The following is a 9,398-nucleotide window of genomic DNA, read 5'->3' as shown; positions in this document are numbered from 1 at the left end:
GTTACCCTAATTAAAACAATTTTCATGGAAATTATGTAAATCTAACAGAAACAAACAGTCTGGTGCACCATGCACCTCATCGGCTTAGGTTCACCTTTTTGGTTAACCGTATAAACTTCAATTCGAACAAATTTATAATATATTGAAACTTTATAATTATTTTGAATGCACCTATATGAGTTTTACATGTGTTTCCAAAACGATGAAAAAGGCCAAAGACACTGTGACCTGTGATAGGTAATAGGTTAATCTCAATTTTCTCAGACACTAAACTTTATAATTTATTTCAATGTTAATTTCTTAAATATATCTAAATATCTATTTAACATTGATACCTCATTTGAACATTTCCAAAGTGTTTACAAAATAAAGGGGAATATAGTACTTTATATTACATTCTACATTCTTTGACACATCGGCTGCAAATGAATTGCTGAACGAAATATTTCAATTTACGCCACCAGTGACCTCCTTCTGAGTTTTATGGCTGATTGTGTAATAGACGAATATCCGGCATTGTTCAAGTTACTATAGTGGGGCGGGAAATAAGGTCTCTGCTGTCAAAAATAGTGAAATTGTGATACAAACATGAAACATTTGTCAGGAAATTTATTCTTTAGACCATGTAGATTTCAAAAGTGAAGTGGGCCCAAAATTATCTCTGCTCATTCAAGATGGCCGCCATTTTCAAGATGGCCGCCATATTAAATTTGATGTAATAATAGCTCATTCATTCCAATTTTTTGTACAACCTGAAACTTACACCCCAAAGATGCATATAGTTTCCCCTTTTTCAAAAATTTAAGAATCTTTAAGCAAATTTCTCTGCATTTTTCTTCAGAATCCAAGATGGCGTCCAATCATGGCTGCCAATTTTAATGAAAACTGATATAATCTCTTTTGCAGTATAATGTTTTGCACACGGTATGCGTATTGTCCCATATAAAATTGTGAAATATATTAGAAAAAAAATCAAAATTTTAGGTTACCCACATTGTTAGTCATGTTTTTTAGTTTTTTTGTACAAAAAAAAAGATCTTTAAAAAAAATCAAAAAGATAAAGTGCCATTTTTTTTTCATTTTTCTCTAACATGGTTTTCTAGGTCTATGTACAAAATTCCCAAAAGTTACATAGTTTCTTAAAGTGTATTTGATATTCAGATCAACACTATGTTTTTATTGTATAATTGTAACAAAAACAAACAAAAATGTGAAGGTTTTAATAACTTATTAAAAAAGTAGGGATGGGGTAAATTTATCAGACAAATTGTAGTACAAAATAACGTTTTTTAAGAAATTCTTATGCAAATATTCACTGTAAAAGTATTTTATTGTGATTAAGGTATTTTTGTTTTCCTTCAGATCTAGAGGGTGTACTAAAATATCAATAAATGCAGATTACAATCATATGTATACATTCAGTTATTAAAGTGTGTTTGCGATGATATAAGTTGTTTCAATATTCTTAATACAATTTGATAATTGTACAGAAAGAAGACTGAATGATTCATCAACGAACCATATGTTAGATAAAATCATGCTGGAACCTTAGTGAAATGTTGTCTATTTATGAATACAATTATTTCCTGCACAATTTAAGTCTGCTAAAAGCTGTAACAGAATGATTCAAATGTCATATTTACTTTCACATCATTGTAACCAAGTATAAATTGAATTAGTACCGTCCATTTCTAATAACTTATGTAGACATGATATTTTCAAAGAAACAAATACGACTGATACATCATAATATCTAATGACTAGGTGTGCTTAAAATAGGTATCAAATAAAACGGCTTTACCCACATAAACAAAACATAGCTTATACTTTGGAATATAAACTAAATGTGTTTCCTACTTTATTTTCCCATTAAACAAGAAGCATTGTTGACCCTAGATGACGCGCCTAAGACCAACTGCTGGAAAAGGTCTATAATTCTTTATACTGAAGAAATGCAAAAAATCATAATAAGAGTATCTTTTTTTATCACCGTCATGATTTATAAACTATTTGAAAAGAATCATGTCCAAAACTAGGCTCTCAGAACTACAAGAAGACTCATATAACTTATATTCCAAATAACGAGTCGCATGTAACTAAGTGATTTTGACCCTATGCCAATAGTTTTACTAACTTTATATAGCATTCACAAGATGTTATGAATATATTTTCTCTTCTCTGTGCACATAGTTTCCGGAAAAAAGAATTTGTAATATATTAAGTCAAATGTAAAACTAACGGAGATGACAGAGAAAGCCATTTTGGACTGCAGGAATGATTTAAAGGCCCTCCGAGGAACACAGTTTTTAAAGACTTTTGTGTAGGAATCGTATTTAAAGTTGTTTTGTTGTTGTTGTTGTTATTTAAAAAAATCAACAAACAAACAAACTGTAATGCCTAGAGCTTAGATAGGTCAAAATAATAAACCTTGCCAAGTAAAGAAACCACCCTTTAAAAGTTACATAAAAAACACTTTTGGATCATTAATGTACATGCAATAGAAAAATTCTTCTCAAAAATCAAAATGCAATAGAGCAAACAGGTACTAGGCTGGCATGTAGCACCAAACTTGGGTCTTTATTTACAGACATTTAATGAAATCATGCTTCATATGGAGCCAACCTGGGTTCACAAGACTTGTATAGGAAAACACATTAAAAACATCTAGTGTTAAACTACATTGACCTGAAATAAGATATTTGGAAATGTAGACTGATATAACAATGCATAAATTTGTATGATGCTACTGCAGTCGTAAAATGGTTTTGCAATGGTATCACTTAAATTTACAAAGACTACTGTAATAAATCTGTTTTCTCTTAACCTACAGTATCCGACGCATATACATTAATCAATGTATTCATCATAAATATGTTTATAAATAATGATATATCATGGACCAACATGGTCCAAATTTACCAAACACAAAAGGTCACTAAGTTTATATGGACTCGTATATAGATATGGGTTATTAAAGTCCTCTCGTGTGAATAAAAAATTGAAAGCAGATATTAAGCATGTTTTTTTAAAAGCAACCGGATTCAATTATGACACAAATCATGTGTGTTATGACATAATTGACACTCCCAAAATGATCTTGTTTACCTTTTTTGCAACAATGATCTTAGGTGAGTGGATCCAGGGTCATCATTACCTTCTTTATTGATAAGAAAAAAATAAGATATGATTACTATGTAGGAAATACTAGTATTACTTAGTTTTTTGGTTTACTAGTTTAAAAATAAAATCTTAACTTTCAAAAGTTGCATGCAGGCGAGACCATATCATTGATATATATGTTTCACATAACAATACATTTTGTTGGTTTTTAAGCCATGTTTATATTATAAATATAAAATTGTGGTGGAGTCAAAAATGCGTTTATGGACTACCTTTATACCTTACATTTTCAAGTACATGTTTGCTATTTTAAGCACGTTTAGTTGATTTATTGCTCTTCATTATATATGTCTTTACAATTAACAATTAATATATGATGTCAAAATATATTGAAACAAGAATTATCATGCAACCAAATTTATGACTGAATGTATACACCTGTTTGAATGTGCATTTCTTGCTCACCCACCAAATGGCCCGAAGGAAGACAAAAATACTTTCATCCAATAAAAAGTACTTTTTAAGTTGGAACATTTGCATAAGAATTCAAGGAAAAGTAAAAAGGCAAAGAAATAGAATGAACTTAGCTATGTAGATTTTCTGTTGTTTTTTCTTTTACAATTATAATATAAAATTACCCCACCCACTTTCACAAACTATAAAACCTACAGATTTAATGCTTTTCTTACAATAAACAATAAACACATGATATTAATGGAATGTCAAATACAGTTTAAGATATAAAGTAACTTTTTTAACTTTGTACATTACTTTAGAGATTCAAATTTGAAAAATATGAAAAAAATGGAATTTTTTCTTGATCTTTTTTAAAGATATTTTTAGACAAAAACTTTTAAAATGTTTACTTTTATTGAGATTAACATATAATTTGATTATCTCTGATATGTTTAAACACCTTTTTTATCATAATAAACATAATTTGTGCACCAAAAATTATACTATAAAATGGTTATAACAGTTTTGCACAAAATCGACGGCCATATTGGACGCCATCTTGGATTTGGAAAGAAAGTATGAAAGAGAAATTTTGTGATATTTAAATTTTTGAAAAGGAGAAACTATATGCATGCTTTTGGTGTTAGTTAAAGGTCTGTACAAAACATTGGAATGAATGAGCTAGAATGTACGTCAAATTTATATGGCGGCCATTTTGAAAATGGCGGCCATCTTGAATGAGCAGAGATATTTTTGGGCCCACTTCACTTTTGAAATCTACATGGTCTAAAGATGATTTCCTGAAAGTTTCATGCTTGTATCACAATTTGCACTATTTTCTCATTTTCCCGCCCCACTACTAAGCTATACGAACAATAATTCAATATTTGCAAACTTAATGCCGAGAGGAAATTAATTGCACACGGGCAAACTTGAATAAATAAAATATCACGAGACAACATCAACAAGTTATGAAGCGAACCAACGAAGTTTCAGATGATCACTAAGGATAGGATCAACAAAAACACATTGACACTATATGATGTCTAAAGGAAAAAATACAGAGGAAACTCATATCATCACTTCTAATTAGGCCTAGGTGTGTACAAAGAAATTTAAGAGAATAAAAAGGTCAGCTCACAGAAACATTGTGGACAGCTCAAATTATCAACATCAAGATTGATTTGGCGAGTTCAGGTGATTGGTCACAAACAGATGATGTTTAAAAATTTAGTTGATATGTGCAAGGCAAATGCATTGGAAGTGTGAGATTATATGTACATTAATTGAAATACGAGTATAGAGAAAAACTAAAACTGTAGACAAATAGGAAACCAAGAAATAAATCGGACGTACATTTTAGATAAATCTAGTATAAAATTATAAACATGGGCTCTACGCTTGCAATTGACGAGAAAGAAAAACAGTGAAATTCATAGATACATGTGACAAACAAACAATTTCGCCTTTCCTCTCAAAATAAATTTATTTGACAATAACGACACTGATAGTTAGACATTTCATTCTTACATGTACAGAGTATATTGTTCTTCTGACATATAGCGATACAATTGTTGGCAACAACCATCATAACATTTTGGTATTTCACCCCATTGTTTCCGATTACAATTTTGTTTGCTGATTGCACAGTATTTAGTCAGATACACCCCTTTCTCTTTGGTACTAGCGCGTCGTGGAGTGACACAGGGCATCTGCAGAACGACAGGTTGAACCCAACTTTGTTTTCATACTTCGGTAGATCCAACTTTCTCCGATCCTAAAACTTGGAAAGGAGCTGCCGATGCCCTGATAGAAAACAGGCGAAAGGGCCTTACAAAGTGGTGGGGACGACGAGTAAGGGTGCCAGGATTCGAAGCTCCCTACACACAGAGACATCTTAAAGGCAGGGTCTTACAATGTATGTGGCATAACAGCCACCAACAGGGCTATCTTAACTTTCCGTCAATTTTCAGGTTTCTGTATCTTCATAGTCTTATAGAAAAATTTTCTGGCTCAAAATTTTTCTTAATTTTACACCCAATTCAGTGCAGTTTTTTCATAGATTCTTCATAGTTTCTTATCGAACATGCTTTTCGTAAAAAAAAAAGATCGAATGACACCGTTACGCATGACTGTGTGTAAATCAATCGGTAACAAATTCATATTCATTGTTTAGGAATCGTAATTAATAACGCTCTTGTGAAATACGCTCGTATCAAAACTATCAACATTCATCTATGTATTTTGACTTTTTGATTCGCTAGTATATGTAGTAATGAAATACATGTATATAACTTTTAAGGCGACTGTAACAGACGTTAAACTATTCGTAATTGTATTATAGTATATTATTTACAGCGTTACTAATGGTTTTCTAAATATAGGTTGTGAGAATTCCGTTTTATTTTTATCAACCAATGAAAACGCTCGGATTAGGTCATGACATTATTTCGTCCACGCTGGAAGTAGAAACGCGTTTAAATTTCACCAAATTAAAATGACGATATCCTATTTGCATTTACTATATATATTGAAGCTGGCCGTCTTAAAGCAAAACATTCAATACCGAATAACGAGTCGAATACTCAAGAAATATATAGTTTAGATCTTTACTGATCTATTAATTTCTGTAATACATTACTAGCTCTGTGGGACGTATATTTTAGTTAATTAATAATGGGTATGTTTCTATCAAGATTGTATAATCTGTTTGAGGACTGGGGAGCGGACCCAGCCCGGATTGTTATGCTCGGACTGGATGCTGCAGGTATATTAACTTTTATTTATTTATTTATTTACATGTACATGTACTTATATATTTATTTAATTTATTTATTCATTCGTTTATTTATTTATTCAATTCATTTTTTATATAAATGATTGATTGATTGATTGATTGATTTGTCACGAATTTTAATTAATTGAGTGAAAAACTTCATAAATTCGATGCTTTTTGAACGTTTAAACACTTAAATTATTGTAAACATACTTTTGAATCTTATTTATACACAGGAAAGACAACTGTGCTGTACAAAATCAAGTTGAATGAAACAGTTACTACCATTCCTACTATTGGTTTTAACGTAGAAACTGTCACTCCTGTGAAGGGTCTACAGTTTACTGTATGGGATATTGGAGGCCAAGGAAAAATAAGACCCTTGTGGAAACGGTACACAGAAAATTCTGAAGGTACGTGTACCCGACTATTATTGCGTGCTACGAAGTTGAGTTAAGATATTTATTTTCATTGTGTGCGTTTCCAATACTTTTCTTTGTCCAATTTCATTACAAGTTTAATAATCTTAGCTTAAAACATGTTCAATGTATCTCAATCTAATTAAAATCATACCCTTACTGTCGCTCCAGTACCCTTCGCTACATAGCAAAGAGTAACGGAACAAAAACGATGATCTGATGTTAATGAGATTGAATGTATCTCAACATAATTTACCATTTGAATATTTTTGCAGGTTTGATATATGTAGTGGACAGCGCTGACAGAGAGCGGATGTCAGAGGCCCGGGAAGAGTTATTTGGAATTCTAGAAGGGGAAGAAATGAGAGGCGTTCCAGTGTGCATTGTTGCCAATAAACAAGATCTGCCAAGTAAGTTAAATATCATGTGATTACTTAACTAACTTATATGATAAATAAATTCGGATTTTCGATTTAGAAACGCTAAAATGAGGAATCGAATAGTTTGCTACGTAAGAGTTACTGATCATACATTTTCTCTCTAATAAGAATAAATAACCAAAGCATCTGGTGGTTTACAGTAATGTGGCATCAAAAATATTTGATGAATGTCCGGATAACCTAAAACAAAACAGATGCAGAAGGGAACGCATTCAAAATAATAGAGAAAATGGAAGAAGACTTTTATATCTATGTACGCGCTAACGGAATATATCGTTATACTGTACAGAACAGTTCATGCAGCTAAAAGATAATCACTTCACGATTTTCTATCATGCTATGAACCGGTAACTTCAGCAAGGCAATGATATTTTTTGTGAACAAAATCCAGATCACTTAACGAAAATTATCAAATGAAAAACTGATATAACATTTTTAAAGCATCCATGTCGAGTATTTCTGACAATGATCTGTGTTGTGTTGAACTGTTTTCTAATTTATTATTGTTTCTATGTTTAACTTATATGTTTTTTCTCTCAATTTTACAGATGCAATGAGTCCTTCAAAAGTAATTGAGGAATTGCACTTGCAGAAGCTAACAGGCCGGAAATGGTATATCCAAGCTGCGTGCGCAACTACCGGGGAAGGAATATATGAAGGAATGGAACACCTTGCAACAATGGTTAAAGAATTCAAACACAACAATCGATTTTAGAAGAAACACTGTCACAGCTTTTATTAAAATGAGACAGTTTGCCTTGTCGGCTCAATCAAGATGGTGTTTGAAATAAAGGCCATATAAGCCATGTGTTCTACGTAACTTGATACTGAACGTTCGTGGAATTAAGATGTTTGGTGTTCACAAAAGGATATTTCAAATGGTTATCGGCTACAATCACGCCGAATAAAAATCATTTGACATCTTTGTCATCTCGAACAAATATGATAAAGTTTATACAATTTGACACATTGTTGGTGTCTATTTTAGCCATATGTTTGGAGAGCGAACACGGGGTGTGCAATTCTGGAATAATCCGAAATCCTTGAACTGGTATAGTGAACTCGAATCCATTGTTGATTTTTGTTCCGAACAATAGCCTTTACTACAAAGCTTTTACTTTTATATTTTGTGGTTTTTTGTCTTCTTGCAAAGGAAATGATAGTTCAGTCACATAAGTACATTCAAGTACTCTATCAGGACTGACATGCGTTATGTTCTAATATTAAGGACCTTTGTTGTGTGTTTATGGTGAGATCAGATTATGATATTGCTTTATTTAATGTAAATGTTATACTTGGAGTTGTTCTTTTTTTCATTAGTTTTATTAGCATCAAAGTAATATTATACTAGAAGTTGTACATCATTTATATAAGTACTTGTTTACATTGTTAGTATTTTCTTCTGTTACATGTTGTAAATAGTGACATTGTTTTAATGTTGATTTTGCTGTTACTGTTGTTGTTGTTGTTGTTTATAAATAAATATATTTTTATACCTTTTTAGATAAGTTTTTTCAGTATATCTTGTATGTGGCGCCGTTATATGACGCTAATTGTCGCACGATGCCATAACTGCCGTAGAATGTCGCAAAATCTTCTGCCATAAAAATTCGCAATGTTAACTGTCACATGATTTTCCCTTGCCGTTTAATGTCGCAACAATACCGTTTGATGTCGTAAGGTGTATATTCATGATAAAATTAAGGAGTTAGTAATTCTAAATTGAAATATGTATGTACATATTTTGTAACTTTTGGACATTAGCTAGAGAATGTCCAGATCCATCTGCCGACTCAAGATGAAAAATGCTTTTAAAGTGGATTGGTCTACAATGGGCACATTTTCAAGAAGTATTTCAAATTAGAAACGTATCATTTGGACATACTTGCAAAACATTTCTTAAACAAATAAATTTATTTTTACAATAGTTTTATATGACATTTATATAATGAATTACTAATATTTTGTTCTAGACCATTTAATTATCCACATCCACATTATAATCTGTTCATGGTTTGTTATCACACATATTCCTTAATACTATATTTATGCAATGCATACTTTCCATCATTGACCATTTAAAATGTCCTTTTTGTTTGTAACGAAAATGTACAAACATCGATTAAAGTATAGTATAGTCATCTTATAAGGGTATTGCTTGGCGTACTTGCCCCTCAAAGCTGTGGG

At 31.5% G+C, this 9,398-nt stretch overlaps 1 protein-coding gene across 1 annotated transcript; it reads left to right on the top strand.

The window, feature by feature from the left end:
- Positions 1-5,740: 5,740 nt before the first annotated feature.
- On the top strand, positions 5,741-8,696 carry LOC132715696 (uncharacterized). Its single transcript, XM_060698757.1, has 4 exons — positions 5,741-6,343; positions 6,589-6,765; positions 7,047-7,181; positions 7,760-8,696. Exons 1-4 carry the CDS (start codon positions 6,253-6,255, stop codon positions 7,924-7,926), a joined length of 570 nt encoding a protein of 189 aa, XP_060554740.1. The 5' UTR covers positions 5,741-6,252; the 3' UTR covers positions 7,927-8,696.
- Positions 8,697-9,398: the final 702 nt, after the last annotated feature.

Source organism: Ruditapes philippinarum, unplaced genomic scaffold (genome assembly GCF_026571515.1).
Source record: "Ruditapes philippinarum isolate M1 unplaced genomic scaffold, ASM2657151v2 ctg719_1_1_1_1, whole genome shotgun sequence".
Taxonomy (NCBI): Eukaryota; Metazoa; Mollusca; class Bivalvia; order Venerida; family Veneridae; genus Ruditapes; species Ruditapes philippinarum.
This window is presented reverse-complemented; position numbering and strand designations above follow the sequence as displayed.

What these genes read in the sequence shown, in the direction of transcription:
- LOC132715696 (XM_060698757.1), top strand. Translation starts at nt 6,253, where the DNA reads ATGGGTATGTTTCTATCAAGATTGTATAATCTGTTTGAGGACTGGGGA. An exon ending in GTACACAGAAAATTCTGAAG is followed by an intron (nt 6,766 to 7,046) that starts GTACGTGTACCC and finishes ATATTTTTGCAG; the next exon opens with GTTTGATATATGTAGTGGAC. An exon ending in CAATAAACAAGATCTGCCAA is followed by an intron (nt 7,182 to 7,759) that starts GTAAGTTAAATA and finishes TCAATTTTACAG; the next exon opens with ATGCAATGAGTCCTTCAAAA.